The 22,466-nt window shown below is 34.9% G+C and overlaps 1 protein-coding gene across 1 annotated transcript; it reads left to right on the top strand.

Moving 5' to 3' along the window:
• The first annotated feature begins 6,252 nt into the window (after positions 1-6,252).
• On the top strand, positions 6,253-10,836 carry LOC133793662 (putative ripening-related protein 5). The gene is made up of 3 exons (XM_062230963.1): positions 6,253-6,835; positions 7,957-7,958; positions 10,346-10,836. Exons 1-3 carry the CDS (start codon positions 6,279-6,281, stop codon positions 10,834-10,836), a joined length of 1,050 nt encoding a protein of 349 aa, XP_062086947.1. The 5' UTR covers positions 6,253-6,278.
• The last annotated feature ends 11,630 nt before the right edge of the window (positions 10,837-22,466 follow it).

Below are 22,466 nucleotides of genomic sequence, written 5' to 3' on the forward strand. Positions count from 1 at the left end.
AGGTCGGTCCTGCATTAATGCTCTTTGAGTCATTCAATGCAGAGGGTCGATTAGGTCCAATCGACATAGCTTGCACTACACACTAGGGCTGTCATGACGAGTGAGTTAGCACAATGTGACCAGTGCTCAGTACCACTATCGAACCTGACTAGTGAGTCACAGCTTCACAGTTGATACTAACACCTTTTCCAATTCTGACTAACGAGTCAGCCCTGTGTGACCAGTGCCCAGTACCACTCCCGAACCTGACTAATAAGTCACAGCTTCACAGTTGATACTAGCACCTTTGCCAAACCTGACTAATTAGTCAGTACCATGCACAAGTAAGCAATGCTATCAATGTGTATCATATGCCAATTATCCAAGAACAGGGCATTCAACATGCTTACTAAACAGTTGCTAGCATAATTATGATCATGATCAAACACAGAGACTCAAGCTCTGACCATTCTCATATTCTTCATTCATGGCATGCCCTAATCACATGTTTCTCGTGCATCACATGCATCACACTTAATCATCCAGCATGCCTCAATAATAATCATATGCAAATGGGCAAGATTGCCAATCATTCATTATGCTATCAATGTTTACATTTAAACATCCAACATGCATCAAACATAACCATGCATGTCACATATGGGGTGCATTTTTCTTACCTTGGGTCCGAGCGAGAATTAATAAAAGAAACGACCTTTGAGAACGATCAGTTTTTAGTCCTTTAGCGGTCACCTAGTCATAACCAAACATATAGGATACCATTAATAAAAATAATCAACATAAGTTCCCAAACCAATATCTAGCCTCCGGGACATCAATCCCCACTTAACCGGGTAGTAGGATCAACCCCGAGGCCTATGGCAAGCATCCCCAGGCCAAAAACCTATTTTTGGCCAAATCTGCCTTGATGGGCCGCGGCTCACCATAGCCATGCCGCGGCTCATCCCCCTGACAGAGGCATAATTGCCTCAGAAACCACTTTAGGCCGCGACACACAAAAGCCAGGCCGCGGCTCATTACCCCGATCAACCCAAAAACCAGCAACGCACCAGCCAACTCCCCTATGTTTTTCCTCTAAAACCAGCCCTTCAAATCAGCTCAAAACCTCTTCCAAACACTCATTTAAACCTCCAAACATCACCCATAACTCACCCACATCAAAATCCAGGTTAAACATCAATTAAACTCCCATTAATTCCCAACTAACACATCAAAATCACAAGCTGAAACTTAAAAGAAAACAGAGTATAATCAGACTTTCATGGCTGAGTTTCCTTACCTCAAGCTCGGTTTTCAACCCCCTTCAATGGCTGAATCAAGTTCCTAAGCTCAACCCTTGAATACCTAGCTTATTCCTTCAAATTGGCTCTCAAAATTCCAAAGGAAGAAAGAAGGGAAATGGTGTACTGCAAAGAGAGAGGGATGAGGATGATGATGCTCTGTTTTGGTTCTATTTTTTCTACAGCCTTCTAATTAATACATATCCCTTGCCAAATGACCTAAATACCCCTAAGTCACTTAAAGCCTCTAAAACCACTTCAAGGGTAAAATTGTCCTTTCCAACCTATACCGTCAATCATAATTAACGCTCTCCAATTCCCGCTATTCTCAATATTCTCAAATACCAATAAATCATACCCCATTACCCTTTAATTCCCGGTAATGTTCTAATCATCAAAGTGACCCCGAGACTCACCCCGAGCCCCGAACTTAGACCCGTTATGACTAGACCAAACACTTACATTCCCATGATCGTCTCATGTCGAATGGCTCAAACCAATCCACATATAATGTGGTAAAATTATAATTCACCCATATGCATGAAATTACACAATCACGCCCCCCAACGACCAAATTACCAAAATGCCCTTGCATTTAAAATATGAGCCCACATGCATGCATTCACCATCATATAATAATATAGTTCACATAAACATGCATATAATCATTAAATACCATAATAAATCAATTATGGCCCTCCCGGCCTCCTAATCAAGGTCCTAAACCTTATTAGGAAATTTGGGGCATTACACCTTCAATGCCTCGATTCTGTAGTAAGGGGAACACAATGAGTAAATGTTTATGCTTCTTTTTCTGGCTGCAGCAAAAGCATGTACACAGGGTATCCCAATGGTTTGGAACATGCCACAAGAGCATGATTTTGTGGCCAAGTTCACCTCACCATCACCATTACCATCGACCACAAGAAATTCGTGATGACCAAGGACTTGGACATCTAAAAAGATTGCTTTATCACCTATTTGCTTCAAATCCTTTTCCATCTCAGGTGATAACATTGTTGTTGCTTTTGCAGCTCTTTCACGTCTATCTGCAAACCAAGACTGAAGAATGAATCTTATGAATTCAAGAAACGTGGCGACTGGAAAGCTCCTTGCCTCCTTGGTCTTATTGTTAAAGCTTTCTGCGTAGTTACTCGTCATGATATTGTATCGGTTACCAGGAAAATGAGCACTACTCCACCTTTCAAAGCCAATTCCCTCTAGATATTGAGCAATGGTCGGATCAATTACCTTAATCTTGTCAAAGAACTTGTGAAATTCCGTTCTTCGAAATGCGTACGCTGCACACCCCATGATGTCTTGCACGTGGTCAATTTTGAATTTTGCCACAACATTCATACATATATGATGGTGACATGCACCGTGATATGCATCTAGGAACCCAAGCTCCAAAGCATGATTAATGCTTTTATGCCTATCCGATACAAAAGCAAGGTTCTCAACGTCCCCTATGGCTTCCTTCAATTTTCTCATGAAATAAGTCCAAGAGTTATGGTTCTCACTGTCCACCAATGCAAACGCAATTGGAAACAACTGGTTGTTTGCATTCAACGCAACAGCACAAAGCATGTGGCCACCATACTTATTATTCAAGAATGTGCCATCCACACAAATTACAGGATGACAGTACTGGAAACCACACCTAGAAACACCGAGGGAAAAGAAGCAATACAAGAAACGACCATCTTCTGCTACAAAATCAGTAATTGTACCTGGGTTCTTATGCTCCACCTGACACAGGTATTCAGGTAACTTGGAGTATGATTCCTCAGGTGTCCCTCTAACATACATAAGAGCCTTTTCTTTGCATCTCCACGCCTTCTCATAGCTCATTTCAACCCCAAAATGGTGCTTCATGTCCTCCCTTATGTTGTTTGCCATGTACCGAGTACCATCGGTAGCAAATTTCCTCTTGATTAGGTGCCCAACAACCCACGGTGATGCTTGACGGTGGTCCTTATCTCGAATTTCTTGTGAGCAAGTGTGTACTTCGTTGTATACAGTAATCTCGAACATTTCAGATCGCATTTTTTTCTTACCCCTCAATCTCCAACCACAATCAGGATCCTTGCAGGTAATGTACCACACATCAGTCCCATATTTCTTCACCATAAACTCAAAATTATTCTTCATCGCAAATATGGATGCTTTGGTTTTCAATTCAAGCTTGTTCTAAAAGAACTTCCCAAGGTGCAATTCTCCTCAAGTTTTGGTGGTTGAGGAATGATGTTGATGTGAGGCCTCTATATCCTCTTTGGTGAACATGGGAGCACTCCATGTTCTACGATCTTCACCTAAGTCCATTGGAGAACTCCATCTAAAACTATCATCGGTTCTACTTGGACCTAGACGACTACTGTTGGTCCCAGGTGTTTGCCGGTCTTCTATTATGCGCTCTTCATCTACTATAACATCTGAACTCTCTGTTGGAAAATTTGCCCTAACATCTGGCCCACCAAGATCTGTTGCATCAGCAACAGGATCGTCATTGACATAAGGTTCGTATCCATAAGGATCGTACTTCGCCGTGTCATGCACATATGAAGGATCTCTAACCGGGATATCATCATGGACTATGACATCTGGATTTGTCTCGGGAACACATGTTCCAAATCACCTTGAGTTCCTTTGAAACCATGACATGGAAGAGAAATGTTCTCTTCAAATCGAACTTCTTTATTAACGCTGGCAGAAGTCGATGCATTTCTTACACCTCCCTTCTTAATCAATGTGACACATAGAGGAATGAGCTTCTCTATAGATTTTGATGCTAACCCAATGAATGCACGCACATGCCTACCATTTTTTATAATGGTAGGTTTGACGGATTGTGATAGGCATGTGTACGGGACCTCAATTTTCAAGTCATGGACACATTTATCCACTTCAAGCTCATCGTACAGAATATCAAGCAGTTGCTCATATGTCACACCCTTCTCCACGGGCAGAACTTGATTTTCAGCATCTCTGAAAATCCAATCCCTATTTTCGAGTTCCCAAACACCATTGAATGCAACAAATACGGAAACAGTCGAATCTGCAAAAAAAAAAAAAAACAAAAAAGGTCAAAAAGTTAAACTACAACATAAAACAGAAAATATCGATTTCTATCGATATTTGTCAAGTCCTATCGAGGTCACACATATCGAGTACAGTCGATGACTATCGAGGCAAGCAATCAAATTAAACTCTTATACACCTATCGAGTTTTATCGAGTAAAATCGAGGCAAACAATCCAATTAAACTCTTATACACCTATCGAGTTTTATCGAGTACAATCGATTACAATCGAGTTATTAAATCCAATTAAACTTTTATACACCTATCGAGTTTTATCGAGTACAATCGAGTACCATTGAGTTATTAATTCCAATTAAACTCTTATACTACACGTATCGAGTTTTATCGAGTATAATCGAGTACCATCGAGTTATTAATTCCAATTAAACTCTTATACTACACGTATCGAGTTTTATTGAGTACAATCGAGTACCATCAAGTTATTAATTCCAATTAAACTCTTATACTATACGTATCGAGTTTTATCGAGTACAATTGAGTACCATCGAGGTACTAACATCCTAACACTATCGAGGCACGTCGAGGTCCATCGAGCCAGCATGCATGCAACACATCGAGACCTATCGAGTTCATCGAAACTCATCGAGGCAGGAAAAAAATCCAGAAAAAAACGCACGAAGTATCCAAAATTCATTCCGTGAAAAATTGCAATAAAACATGAAGGCATACATAGATCTGTTCGAAATAAGACAAGTAATGTAACCAGACAAGTTTCCTCACTACATATAACAAATATATACTTACCCATACGATTTTTTCCCTTAGATCTGAAATCCAAAATGAAGTTTCTTGACTTGAAAGTACTCACAACTTGCCTCTAGATCCGAAATGCAAATTAATAGTGACTGACTTTATTTGTGTGTACGAGAGTTTGAGAGATAGAGAGGGAAATAAGAGATAGAGAGTGAAGATTATGAGAAAAAGCGAGGGAAAATTATGCCAGGGGTATTTTGGGTAATAACGGCATTAGTAGACCAAAACGAGAGACTTATAGGGATAATGTATTTTTCAAATGGAGTTTGACTTATTGCATTAAAAATCAAATTTCCCAATGAAAAAGGATGTAGAACTATGACCATTCTAACCATTGTCTTTTGTCTTTTTGATTTAAATATTCTACTCTATGATAATCCAACATTTAATGCAATATGTATACTTTATTATGATTTTTAATAACTTAATTAAATATTAATTGATGCATGCAGTGACAAAATAACAGTCCCTCTCTATTTTCCTAAAAATGGACGCAATCTCTGTCAATGACTCAATAGTATCTTAATAGATTAACTCATCTATATTAACATATATATATATATATATATAACACATAATACTATTCTACCCAAAAGAGCTATTTTTCAACCATTAACATAAAGATACGCTCTTCGTTGTTTTATTGATCCATAATGAGAATAGTTGACAGATGTAGTACTGTTGAAGTAATTTATTAAAAAGCGACAGAGTACTCTATGAAGAAAAAATCTTTAAAATCTCTCTATATCTCTATAGACCTTCCAATTGAAAATTCTTTATTAATTTGATCAAAGCTAAAGCTAAGTAAAATAGCAACTCAGATAGGGAAATCATCACTAAAATACAAAAAATAGACTCAAACTTGGTGATATAATGAACACTAATAATTTATTCCTCTTTTTTTTTTAATTATTCAACTTTGTGCTTTTGTGTTCCTGTTTCTATCCATAGTTGGTACACTCATTTTATCACCAACGGCACTTATTTGGTAGAAAGACTCTCAACATGTCATGTAGTGAAATAAAGAAATGACAATTATACTTCGAGTAGTACTTCATCTCTATATATAATCATTCTCTAAATCAACTTTCACCAATCCAACCCAACGCAAAAGAAAGAAAGAGAGGAAAAAGGAATAGAAAATGATGAAGAACCAATTTTGCTCTAAGAGCCTTTTCCTCGTTTTCCTTCTTGTGGTCACACAGTGGTTGACCATTGAGGCCAAAACTTGCAATCCTAGTGGCAAAATAAAAGGAAAAACTCCTCCTCCAGGACAATGCAACCCGGAAAATGACTCTGATTGTTGCAAACAAGGCAAATCTTACACCACTTACAAGTGCTCACCAAGAGTCTCTGGCCACACCAAGGCAGTCTTGACACTAAACAGCTTCGAGAAAGGTGGAGATGGCGGCGCTCCCTCGGAATGCGACAACAAGTTCCACTCAGACAGCACTCCAGTGGTGGCCTTATCCACGGGATGGTTCAATAACATGCAGAGGTGTTTACAGAACATAACCATATATGGTAATGGGAGGAGTGTGAATGCAATGGTTGTGGATGAGTGTGACTCAACAGCAGGATGTGATTCTGATCATGATTTTCAGCCCCCATGTCCTAATAACATTGTCGATGCCTCTAAAGCTGTTTGGAAGGCCTTACGAGTTCCAGAAGGCGATTGGGGTGAACTTGACATTTACTGGTCTCAAGCTTGATTTCCTTTGTTATATATAATATTTTATCATTGTGCTGAACTGTAGTAGCTTATCTTCTAGTCTATTTTTGAGGCTGTGTGTATTGTTTGTTTAGCGTTCCTTTTTTATATTTGAATTGAATTAATGTAATTGCATATCTTCCCTGTTATCTATTCAAACAGAAAAGTTTGGCCTTCTTTCTTCACTTTATCACTTTCTTTTTGATCTACTTTCAATTGTTAGTCTAAGAGGTTATAAGAGTAGAATGACACATCGAAAGATTAGAGGGCGGTGTACTTGTGTGAAATTGATTTTCGGAGACTAAAATATTGTCTGCATATGTTGTTTTTTTTAAATATATATATATATATATATATAATACAATTAAAGGTATTTTAAGGGTCAATATGATTGATCTTAAATGAACTGTTACGTAACTATAAATTACTATAATAATTTAGAACATAGTCTATAATTGACGTGACTGAAAATCTATCTTATACATTATTGGCATGTGTAACGTGTTCCGGTCGCAACGGTCAAATTTACACTGGTAATTTGTTTTGTTAAAATGAAAATATTATCATTCTTCGAGCCACTAATAGATATTTTATTTTTTTCATAGAGCATTTTTGCATAATTCAGAAAATTAATCGTTAAGGACGACTTAGTTTACTTTGTTAAAGCAGAATATGCACAGTGGAATTCTAAATTATTATGGTTTTGGCTCATTGAGTATATGCAAAATTGAATATTCTATTATAAGATCAATGTGAAATTAATTGTTCTTTTTCAGCCTAGCTGGTGGAGCTTAGTTTGTAGGCTAAACATCACATTAGGGGAGACGGTGTTTTTTAAATTAACTAAAATAAACTTACAAGCTAGAGAATAGTACACCTTTAAATGGTGTAATTTATTTGTAAAATTTTAACATATATGAGCGTGTTTGGTAAAATTTTTGTTTTTGAATTTTTTAAACACAAAAGTAGAAATATAATTTTATTTTTGTTTCTTTATTTTTTTAAAAAAAAATATGTTTAGTAATTATTTTTATTTTTTGTTTTTAAAAACAAAAAATAATAAATGCGTTTGATAACTTTTATTTTTATTTTTTATTTAACAATATAAGGTGTTGATTCGAAGAAGAGAAGAAAAAAAAAATTGAAAACTATTTAAAATAATTATGAAAGTAAAAAAAATTCTATTTTCAAAATTTAATAAATTTTAATTAAATTTAAAAAAATAATAAATAAAAATAGAGTTACCAAACATGTTTAATTTTCAAAATTTTAATTAATTAAATAAAAAATTATTTTTTTTAACTGTTACCAATCAACACCGTAAAAAATAAATCTTTTTCCCAGCTCATGCATGTTAATGATTGGCCCTATTCTGATTTATGTTTTGGATTCAACCATGTTATCCAATAGCTAGAGAATCCGGTCTGAATTTTTCAGATTTTTGTTCAAATTTGGGTTTTCATTTCGTGTTTGGTCGGGTGGGTCGGGCTTCGAGTTGGGCTGGGTGCCAAAAATGGATTTGGTACAAAATTTTCAAAAATACCATTTTTTGGGTATTTTGTTCCACGAGGATCTATATACAAAAATTCATATGCTTTTCATCATTAAGTAGTACTAATTTTCCTTATGATTCATTTATAGTATTTTAGTCACATTTACTTATATTAAATATTTGGAACAAAATAAGGAGTCCCATAGAGATGGTGAAGAGATTCAAAAGTGTGGAGCAACAAAGAAGGAGAGCCCAATATTCCACTTGGCACCAGTGAACAACATATTGCCATAGAAGGGCAATTCGTGGATGAAATAGAGAGTGAAAAGAGCCATAGCTACAAATTTTGAGGAAGCACACACATATTATATATATACTAGATATAACTTGTTGCATTGCACGTTTACTTAATTTTATTTATAGAATTTATTAATTATTTTTATTAAATTTATATCAATGTCATATGAATTTCAAATAAATATTATATTTTAATTAAATAATTTATTTATTTTTGTTTAAGGTTATGTTTGTTCTAGTTTTTGAATTTGAGAGTGACAACAAGAGATTATATATTATATGTTTAATGTAATATTAAATATTATAAGTAGATTTTAAATTTAAGTTTCTTACTAGTTTTTTTAAAAAAATATTTTGTTGCTATTTGACAGTAGATTATATTATATGTTTAATATGATACTATTCTAATAAGTGAGTTTAAGTTTAATTAAATTTTATTTAAGTTATAAAACATATGATTTTATTATTTTTAAATAATTATCATTGTAAAATATCTAAAAAATATTATATTTTAATTTGCTTAATTAATTATTATTTTTAAACAATTATCATTATATATATCTAAAAAATATATTTTTTTAGTTTTTTAATTATTTATTTTATTTTATTGTATTTGAGTTTAAGTATTTACAAACTACCGTTATAAGAATATTCTGTTAAATATAATAATATTCTGTTAAAGTTAACATTAAAAAAATAAAAATCGTTAAAACCAAGAATTTTTGTTATCTACACACTTATTATATAGAAGAGATATCTTTTATCTAACCTATAATAACACTAATCGATCGGAGCCATTAGGGAGAGAGGTCGAGGGCTGCTGTGGACGGAGGGCTACATCAGAGGGCTGCGGTGGACCTACAGGCCGTGTGGTGCTGCTGCGAAGGGCTGACGCCGAGGGAGAGCAAGGAGGGCTGGGCTTGGGCGGAGGGCGGTGTTGTGGCCGCTAGTGGGTCTCAGAAGAGAAAGGTCAGGCGGCTACAGATCAAAGATAGAGAGAGAAAGGGTCGGGGCTTTGCGTTTTTTTTAGAAGATGAATCATGAGTGACAAAATCAAAATAAATGAATTAGGATTTTTTTTAATTCTATTCGTTTTCGGATCTAAACCCAAACTCGTGGCACCAAATATTTAAAACTAAAAATAGGGTTTTTGAGTTGCAAGTAGTGGGGGTTCGCGAATTTTGCAGATCAAATGTCCACCTAGTACCCAATTTAATTTATTTTTAAAATTTTAAGATATAATAAACAAAGTTTTTTCCCAACTCACCCATGTTAATGATTGGCCCTCTTAAGATTCTGAAATGTGTTTTGGATTCAGCCAAGTCATCCAATAGCTAGAGAAATTATCATAAAGATACAAAAATAGGATTAGATGGTGATATAATCAAAATTTTCATTTACCATTTTCCTTTCTTGTGATTTACCTATATAAAGTACTTTGTACTTATTATGTGCCCCTACCATTATTATTATTTAAAAGTGTACAATGCTCAGGCTATCACCAACGTTACTTCTAAGAAAAAAATAACCAAGGAAAGTCAAACAGAGTAAAGCTATGCCACGTGTATATATATATAAGTTAACCTATATATGTATAGCCAAACACTAAATCAATTTGTACAAGAAAAAGATGATGAGCTATACTTCTTCATCAGCTCTCTGTTTTCTCCTAGTCCTTATTACAACCAACTTATTGACCATTAATGAAGCTAAAAGCTGCAATCCCAGTGGCAAAATAAGAGGAAAAAAGCCTCCTCCAGGACAATGCAACCCTGAAAATCACTCAGAATGCTGCAAAAAAGGCAAGTTTTATACCACTTACAAGTGCTCACCTCCAGTGTCTAGCCACACCAAGGCAGTTTTGACAATCAACAGCTTCAAAAAGGGTGGAGATGGCGGCGGACCCTCGGCTTGTGACAACAAGTTCCACTCAGACAACATTCCGGTGGTGGCCTTATCCACAGGATGGTTCAACAGCAGGCAGAGGTGTCTACAGAACATAACCATACATGGGAATGGGCGGAGTGTGAAGGCAATGGTTGTGGATGAATGTGATTCAAGAAGAGGGTGCGATGCCGATCATGATTTTCAGCCCCCATGTCCTAATAACATTGTGGATGCCTCTAAAGCTGTTTGGAAGGCCTTAGGAGTCCCCAAACATGATTGGGGTGAACTTGATATCCTCTGGTCTAAAGCTTGATTTTCTTCTCTATGTATGCAAATAATTGTTATCATATATGCATAATGGGAAAGCTGAAGGGTTGAATAATTGTGCAAATTATTATTTGATTGGTCATGTCTCATATCCAAGAATATTGTAGCTTTTGATTTTGTACCCTCAGGTGTATTTCTAATATAATTATTAATAAATCTTCTTTTCCTTTTTTTTTTAACTCATCTGAAGTTTTTGATGGTTGGGTATTTAGAGTAAATTGTTATATAGAAATGTTAACATGCACGCAGTCAGTCATTCCTTATTATTTGCCTTCGAAATTTTAACGAGTTGCCCCTAATTTTTACATTATGTTTGAACATGCTACATATGTATATAATGTACATTAAAATGAAATATAGGCATATGAATAATTCTATACATATATGCGGAATTGATATATATATATATAGATTGAACATGTACGAAGAGAGGATCGAATATTATATTAGAGTAAATAATTAGAACGAGTACTCGGGTTTACAAGCTCTCACTAACTCTTTAGATGGAGTTACTGAAAGTCAGAATGAGCAGTGAACTTGGGGACCGGTACTCTATATTTATAGAGTGAGACCTACCATCAAAGTCTCTGCCACAGTTACAGAGGTTAAGATATTCTCTCAACTTAGTTGAGATATTTCCTCTATTTAGTTAGGAAATTCAAATTGGGTTTAACAGATAAATGTTGACCATTAATTTTAATATATTAAATGAATAAAAAATCAATTAGTTATAACAAATTAATTTTTAATATATATCATTATAAAATATTCCAACATTCTCCCACTTGGTTAACATTTAATTAATGTATAACTTAATCCCAAATATTATCCCTGTTAGATAATAAAAACATGAATCATGGCGATAGGTCCTCCTTTAACGATGAGTATTATCTTCCATGTATTACAATGTATTTATTACATAACGGTGTACTTTATGTGGCTATGTACTTAAACGAATAAACCTTATGTTTATTCAGGTTCTATGAAGATAAAATTTTCTCAAATAAAATTAAGATGCGCATAAATATGAGAAAACATCAAAATAAGAGTTTCATTGATAATAACTCCAGTTTGTACAATAAATTTACATAAGGGAACCAAGTCCCATATTCACTACATGATCCTTGAATTTATGAGGTGGCAAGCCTTTCGTCATAAGATCAGCAATCATCAATTCAGTGCTAATGTGTTAAATGACCACTTTATTTTCTTTAACACGTTCTCACGGCTAAGTACTTGATGTCGATGTGCTTGCTTCGACTACCACTCTTGTTGTTCTTAGCCATGAATACAGCAGCTGAATTGTTGCAGAACATTCTCAATGGCCTAAATATAGAATCTACAACTCTAAGGCCTGAAATGAAACTCTTTAGCCATACACCATGCGATGTAGCCTCAAAACATGAAACGAACTCGGCTTCCATAGTAGAAGTAGTAGTCAAGGTCTGTTTGTTACTCCTCCATGATATAGCTCCACCGGCAAACATAAACACGTAACCAGAGGTTGATTTACGTGAATCGGTACAACCAGCAAAGTCTGAATCTGAGTAGCCAACTACTTCTAGGTTGTCGGTTCGTCTGAACATGAGTTTGTAATCCTTAGTACCCTGAAGACACCTCATAACTTTCTTTGCAGCTTTCCAGTGGTCTAATCCAGGGTTACTCTGAAATCTTCCTAGCATTCCGACAGCAAAGGCAATGTCGGGTCGTGTACACACCTGAGCATACATCAAGCTTCCAACAGCAGAAGCATATGGGATGTTCTTCATTTCTTCCTTTTCAAAATCATTCTTTTGTAATGACCCAACTACTCTAGTCTTTGGACCATTAACGGAAACTAAACATTGACACTAATCCTTAATAATACTTACAAGTGAAAAGATCATAACTTTATTAAAACTTGTAAAAAGGAAATTTTAAACTTACATAAAATCTCAAGTAGGATATGGGATCCCATTGTTTTGAAAACAAAACATAACAAAATGGTAATTAAAAAGAGATTACATAAAGAAGTGCGGAAAAATACACATAAAACCATAAGTAAAGACTTCATCCTCGAAACCGAAACTTTCGACTCCTTGAATCCATTCCGCCTCAATACACATTCCCAAGCATCCAAGAACCTTTCCCGCCACTACAGCTATTTTCCTGCACATATAAACATAAAAGGAATGAGCCTAATGCCCAGCAAGGAAAATCTAACATATAGCCATATACATAAAAATTCATAATGCAACATAAAAACATACCATAACACTTATGTCACATACATACTATAATGGCCATTATTACTTGGGGTCCCATAAACTAAGCAAGTCATATGCCCATTAGATTAGTGGGGTCTTGCTAGCTAAGCAAGTCATATGCCCATAATCTATTTGGGGCTTGTTAGTCATATAGGTCATATGCCCAAGTCTACAATCATACTTAACATAACATATTACATGACATAAAATCATAAGATAACATATAAAAGCATATAACACATAAATCCTATCCTATTTTCCTTACCAAAATAACCGGGATATGAGAACTGATTTGGGACCTTGGAACACTCCTAAAAACCATTTATAATAGGGTGAGTATATTGAAGAAAAATGGATGAAAGTGATGAGGGAACTATACTATCAAAATATACTTACCAAAAACCTTGTGCTCAAGAACCTAGATTTCCTAACCAAGAATAGGAATAAGGTTAGAATATGAGTAGAAGACTATGAGAACTTTAAAGAAAATAATACAGAAATGGACTAGAGTTTGGGATACCTTGAAGACTTATATGACCAATCTAAACCTTGAACCGAAATGTGAATAAACCTTACTTCCCCAAGTGTTTGATAAGCTTATAATGATCAAGCTTATAATTCCCAACCTAAGTGTTTACACTCTCACACTCACCTAGCAACTTGCAGCCTCTGAACTTAGAGTAATAGATGAATAAATGGCTGGGTACTAGGTCCTATTTATAGAGTTTAGGAATGAAGAGATCTTCATTTAACTTGAATAAAAATAATGGCTTTTTAAGTGAAAAACATTTGAATTATCGTTCAGTAGAGGCTGAAGACTCGTTCAAAAAGATGTTGGACTTATCAAGAGGTTGAAGGTTTGAATGGAGAACGTTTTTGAAAACTTTCAAAATATGTTGAGAGAGGCGATATATCGCCCCCTGTAGGCGATATATTGCCTGGGCCAGTATGCCCGAGGCAATCGTGCAACGTTTCGTGTTTTTCGTATCTTCGTGCTGCGATATATCGCCCCCTATAGCTGCGATATATCGGCATATGCTGAATATTTAAACATGAAATTACACATTTTTAGCTTAATTTAAATTGAGTAAACAGCCTTGACTAAGCCTTCTAACGTTTTCAAAGCTGCTGACTGACCCTAGGGTATTCAAATTTTAACCTTAATAGATTTATTCCCCAAAAATACTTAATCATTATTATATATACACATGACATGTGCTATTATCTTATTGGGTCTTATCTAAACCTTATATTATAATAAATATTACCTTCAATATCAGTCATATTAATCAAACCTTAGGTTAAAATTAATATTCTTAAACTATAGGTTAAACTTAGAAAATCTACAAGTATTACTATGAGTGTCCAAATAAATCTCGGTCTGAACCAAAAATCCACAGTCATAAAGATAATACTACTATTACTATAATACTACTATCTAACTAGCTAATGAGTCTTTCTTTGTGTCTCTCAATGTTGCCTAATGAGTCTTTCTTTGTTTTGAAGACCCATTTACACCCAATAGCACTCGCCCCATTAGGCAACTCAACAAGATCCCAGACTCAGTTGCTCTTCATAGAATTCATTTCTTCGTTCATGGCATTGTACCACAGTTCCGATTCTTTGCTATTCATAGCTTGTGAAAACATTTCTGGATCATTTTCGGCACCAATATTGTAGTCAGATTATTGCAAATACACAATGTAGTCACTAGGTATCGCCGATTTTGTCGTCCTAGTGGATCTTCTTAAGGCTACACCAGCAAGCTCCTGAGGAGCGGGTGGTTCAACTTGTTGTTCAAAAATTATAGGCAACTCCTGAACAACTTGATCCATTTGAACTTCAACATTGACTTGTGGATCTTCAACAATTGGCTGTGGTGGTTCAACATCCATTTTGACTTCAGGGGTGTTATGAACCACAATCAATCTTGCTCTTGAGGTGGAGGGTTCTAAAAGATCTTTCTCAGAACCTAAGTTCTTGGATTGATCACTCCCATTAATCAAGGCATTTTCAAGAAATTTTAGATTCCTTGATTCCACAATCCTAGTGCTATGAGATGGACAATAAAACTTGTAACCTTTTGACCTTTCAGCGTATCCAATAAAGTATCCACTGATGGTCCTTGGGTCTAGTTTCTTTTCTTGTGGATTGTATACCCTAACTTCAGATGGGCATCCCCAAATGCGTACATGTTGTAAACTCGGTTTCCAACCTTTCCATAATTCAAAAGGAGTTTTTGAGACTGCCTTGGTTGGAACTCGATTTAATATGTACACGGATGTCTTTAGAGCTTCATTCCACAAGGATTTAGGAAGTTTAGGGTTGTTGCTAAGCATACTCCGCACCATGCCCATCAATGTTCGGTTTCTCCTTTCTGCAACACCATTTTGCTCGGGTGTATCGGGCATGGTATATTGGGCAACAATCCCATTTTCTTGAAGAAACTTTGCAAAAGGGCCAGGTGCTTGTCCATCTTCAGTGTATCTGCCATAATATTCTCCACCTCTATCTGATCTCACTATCTTAATTTTCTTGTTGCATTATTTCTCTACTTCAGCTTTAAATATCTTAAAGACATCTAACACTTTGCTTTTGTTATGAAGTAAGTAGATATACATGTAGCGTGAGTAATCATCTATGAAAGAGATGAAGTATTTCTGACCATATGAGTCCATGTCTGGACTACATATATCAGTATGTATGATTTCTAATAGGTCGGAACTCCTATGGACACCATTTTTCTTAGACTTGGAGGTATGCTTTCCCTTAATGCAATCCACACGAGTATCAAAATCAGTAAAATCTAAGGTATTGAGTACCCCATCTTTTACTAACCTTCTAATTATATCAATGGAGATATGTCCCAATCTCCGGTGTCATAATATAGAGGAATTCTCATTCATAACACATCTTTTATTGCCAGCATGAACATGCACAGTATTATAAGCGGTATTGTTTTGTAAATTAAGGCAGTAAAGACCATAAAAAATATACCATTTCCAACACATTCAGATTTATTATATAAATTAAAAGATTTGTTTGAAAATGTAAAGGAAAAACCAAAAGGTACAAGTCTTGAAATGGAAATCAAGTTTCTAGAGAAACTTGGTACATAAAATGCCTTTTCTAACTTTAAAACAAAACCGCTACTTAAAACTAAATGGCACGTTCCAATAGCCTCCCCATGTGAGCCCATCTTGTTTTCGGATAAGATGCTTTGCTCACATCCCATTGGGTTCCTTAGGTTTTGTAAACCTTGCAAGGAATTTGAAATGTGAATTTTTGATCCAGAATCAATCCACCATGTGTTAATATTAGCATTAGCCATATTAGATTCATAACATATGAAGGAAATTGGATTACCTTTGTCATCCATCCATTTCTTGAACTTGGTGCTTTCCTTTTTCGTATGTCCCTTCTTTTTGCAGAAGAAACACTTGATGGAATCCTTCTTTATTTCGCCTTGGGGAGGCACTTTATTTTTCCCTTTGTCCTTCTTGGATGGTTTGCGTTTCTTCCCTTGGGTGGCCATGTGAGACTTTCACCTTGTTCCTGCAGGAGCCTTGCTTCTTCTTGAGCACACATGGTTATCAGTTCATTGATACTCCATTTGTCCTTATGTGTGTTGTAGGAAATTTTGAAAGGCCCGTATTGAGGTGGAAGATTGTTAAGGATGTAATGGACCAGGAAGGTTTCAGGAATGACTACATCGACCTTCTTCAGTTGAGCAGAAATGTCCCTCATCTTTGAAATATGTTCTCTAACTCCTTTGATACCAGTGAGTTTTGTGGATGAGGCTGTTGTAAAGTGGTTTGTCCGAAGTGTCGAACTGCTCATCGATCAGTTTGATCAAGTCTTTGACTTTCTCTGGTTGCTCCACCGATCCACGCATTCCCAGAGGGATCTTGGACATAATGAACATGATGCTGAGGCGATTGGATCGCTCCCATTTTTCATATAGCGCGATCTCAGCAGCAGTGCTAGTCGTAGTGATTGCAGCAGGTCCGTCCTTTCTTATTGCGTAGTCCATGTCGGCGCAGCCTAAATGAAGAAGAACTCGTTCTTTCTAGATTTTGAAATTATCACCCCTAAGCTCAGGAATTTCGATAAGGATTTCAGCGAAACTAGAGGATTATGAAGAAGCTGCATGAATAGGATTACAAACTTAGATTTTGAAGATTGAGGCTTAATGCTGAAGTCATGTTTTTACCAATGTATAACATGCTGAAGAATGAAATTTTATTAAACAAAAATTGCCTGTGGGCTAAATTTTTAATTTAATAAAATTAGATGTACATGATGATAGATTATTCAAACGAATTATTTGGGATAAAGTAAGGTTTGATACTTTTATCTAAATTAAAATTTATGATAAAACTATTAAATTAATTTTAATAACTCCTGTGGGTAAATTAAGAAAATGAATTTAATATATTATCCTAATTAATTATATAAATATAATAAAATCCTTGTGGGGTAAAATTATTATATCCATTTAATTAATCACAATTTATGTCCATTATGTGATCCTTTCAAATTAATATATAATTAAAGATGCTGTGGCTACTCCCTAATTATGTAAAATTATATGGTTCACTAGACATTATGTTTTAGGCTCTAGGAAGATCTAAGAACAATTTCATTATAACATAATAGGCAATCACAGAGAGTAGTGCTCCTAGTGTGGTCGTCCGAAGATCATTAAAAATCGTTCTAGATTGAGCATTTGTCTCAGTTTCATGCGTTCTTATGTCAACCACAAAATTGTTTATGAATTATTCATAATTTTATTCACCCTAAATGTTTTATGAATATTAATGTGCTAAATATTATTCAACCTATCTTAATGTTTGAATATAATCTAAATATATCTAGCACAATTATGGAATATACAACGTATTTAAAATTATAAAGTCATACATATAAAATTACAGATAATTATACTTGAAATAAATTTGCATGAATAATAACAAAATAATCATAAATTTAGCATAATTTACTATATGTATGAAAATAAATACAATAATTCCATATATATGCTTGGCAGAAATATTCATGCTAAATAAGACAATAAAATCATTTATTGATTTGGTGAATTAATAAAATAATTGCACAAACTTAATTGTAAAACAAAAAATAATTACATTCTTAAAATAACACAATTATTTAATATTGCATGAATAAAAGAAATATACCATGCAATAAATACACCAAAATCAAGTAATTGCACATTTTAATTAATTTCCAAATATATAATTTACCAAAATTATATGTTTTAATTAAATTGGCAAATATTAAAATGAAATTTATTGTCTAAATAAGCATTAAAATCAAGAAAATAATAAAATCCCAAAATAAATAAATAAAATGTAATTTTTTGGAATTTTCTTCAATTTTTCTTAATTTTTTTTAAATCTGCCACGGGGAAAACGACATAGAATTGTCGTATGACCTGTCAAACGACGGGTCATTTTTCTGTAGCAAGGGGGAAACGACGTTTCCCCAGTGTTCTTCCTCCAGGCGGGTCGAAAATGACTCGTTTTCTGTGTGTGGGTCTAACAGACCCGGTTCAAAATTCGGTCGGAAAATTGCATTTTGACGACCAAAACACCAGTTTCAAAGCCCAGAATTCATGAAAATGAATAGATAAATATATTCATGTATTTAGATTGATTAAACAACAACAAAAAATCGAACTTTAATATCAAAATTATTTTTGGCCATAACCGGATTCTTCAAAAATTTAGCAACACAATGAGTTGGAAAACTCGTTTTTAATGCATAAAATTATTTGAAAAATATAATCTTAAGGATTTCTAATGATGTTGAGATTGAAAAACCGGTGTTGAATAAAAAAAACAAAATATTAAGGCATTAAAAACTTTCGAGTATGTACACAAATGATTATATATGTGTATATTTGACCAGATTATTTTGTTTATATTGCCAAAAATATGTTAGATATAACATATACTTAAACACAAAAGCAATATGAACACAATCAAATTACAAAGAAAATTTTGAGATATACGGTCAATACATATCCAAAAATTATATATAGATATATATATGTGTGTGAATATGAATAAAAATATAAAGGCATATATAAATCAAATAAATATATATATATATATATATATATATATGCAAATAAAATTACCAAGACAGAGATAAGTATGGCGACTGATACCAAATGTTAGATTAAAATGAAATGTATGCATATGAACAATTCTATACATGTAAGCGGAATTGATATATATAGATTGAACATATACGAAGAGAGGATCGAATATTATATACCTCCAGCCATTGCAATTGATAACCTCAATCTAGCTTTAGATCTACAAAAGAAAACTAAAATAATTAGAACGAGTATTCAGGCTTCCAAGCTCTCACTAACTCTTTAGATGGAGTTACTGAAAGTCAGAATGAGCAGTGAGCTTGGGGACCGGTACTCTATATTTATAAAGTGAGACCTACCATCAAAGTCTTTGCCACAGTTACAGGGGTTGAGATATTTCCTCTATTTAGTTAGTAAATTCAAATTGGGTTTAACAGATAAATGTTGACCATTAATTTTAATATATTAAATGAATAAAAAATCAATAGTTATAACAAATTAATTTTTAATATATATCATTATAAAATATTCCAACATATAAGACCGATTAATTTTATTAATTCAATTAGCTATTTAGTGTTCTTTTAAGACTACCACAACGGAGAAAAAGAAAATCCTCATATCTTCATTGATCATACTAATTAGAACAGTAAGAATAGAATAGATGTAGATCACACAACAATAATCATACAAAAGAAAGAAAGTGAGCAAACTAATTATGAATTAATATTAGAAGTTGCTACACATTTCTTCAATACTCTAGAATATTTTAGATATTTGTAGAATAGAAGAACGTCAAAAAGATATTTTCTAGAATACTCTATAGTTTAGAACTTCTTAGAAGCTATATGCTTAAATAGTCTAGACTCTTTATTGTGTAGATTAGTCTAAAGGTTATATTTGTAAATCAAATACACTAAAAAAATCTAGAACAAATAATTATAGCCACAAATGTAAAGTGGACTAGCCACTATAAATACACATCATAGGTACCAAATAGTGTAACTAAAAAAACAAACCAACAATAAAACTCTACTACTTTCTACTATACTATACTCTCTAAAACATAAACATTACTCATCCAAATCCAAATTTCTTCACTTGTTCACTCAACAACATCAACTATAATATCTTAACCCATCATTACTCTAGCCACTACTACTACTCATCAAATATTCTAAACTACAACAAATCATCACTATTTTCTCTATCTCAAATTCACAAACCATCTATAACGACCCAAATTCGCTAATGAGGCTTAAGGGCCTTGATTAGTGTGCCAGGAGGGCATTACTGAATTAAATGTGATTTAAATGTGTAATTATATGTTTAGTAATGTTTTTATGGTAATATAAAATAAATATGTGATATATGTAAGAACCACATTATTATGTGGGCAGGTCTGCAGAGCACGACTTGAGACGATCCTAGGATCAGATAGCGGGAAAAGTCACAACGGGACTTAAAATATGACTTTGGACAAGCCAGGGGTACTTTAGGTATCGGGTAGTGATTTGGACTATCGGGTTATGAAAATAAATATATGGAGATATATTTGAGGTTAGGAAGTCTAGGTGGGAACACTGGGGGATTTTACCATTTTGCCCTCGGGGACGGTTCCGGCACCCCGAGCCTTGGGAAGTAACTTAGCGGATAAGATAAACATAAGGAAACCCTTAGAAGGAAAAGATAAACCGACCTAAACACTCTTTCTCAGCTCTACTGTTACGACCCAAATTCGCTAATAAGGTTTAAGGACCTTGATTAGTGTGCCTGGAGGGCATAATGGGAATTAAGTGTGACTTTAATGAGTAAATGCATGATTATGATTTAAAGCATGTTATATGACTATTTGAATATTTGAGATGCATGACTATGTGTATTAGTATGCATGTAGGCCCTGATTAGGTTAGAAGGGCATAATTGTAATTTTGGCCAGTATGGGCATAACTGTATTGATATATGTGATAATTGTTGAGACCACATTATTATGTGGATAGATCTGTGATCTGTGACTCGAGACGATCCTAGTGAGCAAAGTAGCGAAAAAGTCATGGCGGGGATTTACACCCGGCTCGGGGTGAGCCTGGGGGTATAAATGGGAATTTAGTGAGTATATTGGAGTCTATTCTGACATTGAGGAATATTATTGGTGATTAATTAGGTATTGGGAGGTAAGCGGGAAAATATTAGAGACACTCGAGGAGTTAGCGGGAATTGGGTAAAATGACTAGAATGCCCTTAAGTGGATTAAAGGGTTGGAAATAAAAGGGAGGGCATTTTGGTCAATTGGCATCTCAGAGATAGATAAGTTAAGGCTTTATAGTTAGTGGGAATTGTAGAAAGTAATAGAAGTCTGAAAAGAAAAGAAGGAAAAGGAAGAAAAAGAGAAAGGGAGAAAACAGAGAGTTTCCTAAGGTCGGTTTATGCTTTCTTCATCAGTTTCTTGAGTATTTTTGGAGCAAAGCTCAGGGAGGAGCTAAGTTAGGCTGAGCATCAAGAATCCTAAGCTAGGCTTGGAGAATTGGCAAAGGTTTAGCAAGAACACCCTAACATTTGAGGTAAGGCTTTGTAGTTTCTTCAGTTTCTGGTTTTGGTTTTTGAACTATGGTGTATAAGCTGAGTTTGATGGGAAATTTAGGGAATTCAGGCCAAAGGTGAGGAAGAGCAAGCTAAGGAGGTGTAGAGGTTGTATTGAAATCGAAATCCCATTAAAGGTATGAATTCTAAGCTTCTAACTCTGATGTTTTGACTGGTTTCTGCTGAGTTTCTGAGCTTAGAGTCAGCTATGGTGAATTTTGGGATTAGGGATGCATGTGCTTGAGTTTTGGGTATTTGGGGTGCTTGGGATGAGTGTAGTGTGTTAATAAGGTTGTTTTTGAGTTTGGTGAAGGTTTGGAGAAGTTTTGGTTGAGTTTGGTTCGAGGAAATCGCAGGAGGGAAAACTGAAGTGTTGGCTGTCTGTGACTAGCACTACAGCGCTAGCCTTTGGGCGCTGTAGCGCTAGGCCAAGCTTCCAAGGGGATTTTGCTTTTGTTTGTAGCGCTGTAGCGCCCTCCTAAGAGCGTTGTAGCGCTGCCCTATTTTTCAGAAGGGGATTTTAGGGTTGTTTGCAAGGGTTTTTCACCAAGGGTTTGGGGTTTGATTCCACCACCTTGTTTGGTGGAACAAGGACCTCCCAGGGGCTCGGGATTGGTCCTGAGGCTAGGTTTTGGACTTGAGGTTTGATGATGACTTTGGCCTATG

The sequence above is a fragment of the Humulus lupulus genome, chromosome 8 (genome assembly GCF_963169125.1).
Source record: "Humulus lupulus chromosome 8, drHumLupu1.1, whole genome shotgun sequence".
Taxonomy (NCBI): domain Eukaryota; kingdom Viridiplantae; phylum Streptophyta; class Magnoliopsida; order Rosales; family Cannabaceae; genus Humulus; species Humulus lupulus.

Bases quoted from the DNA above. Each gene is read 5' to 3' on its own strand.
- LOC133793662 (XM_062230963.1), top strand. From the start codon at position 6,279: ATGATGAAGAACCAATTTTGCTCTAAGAGCCTTTTCCTCGTTTTCCTT.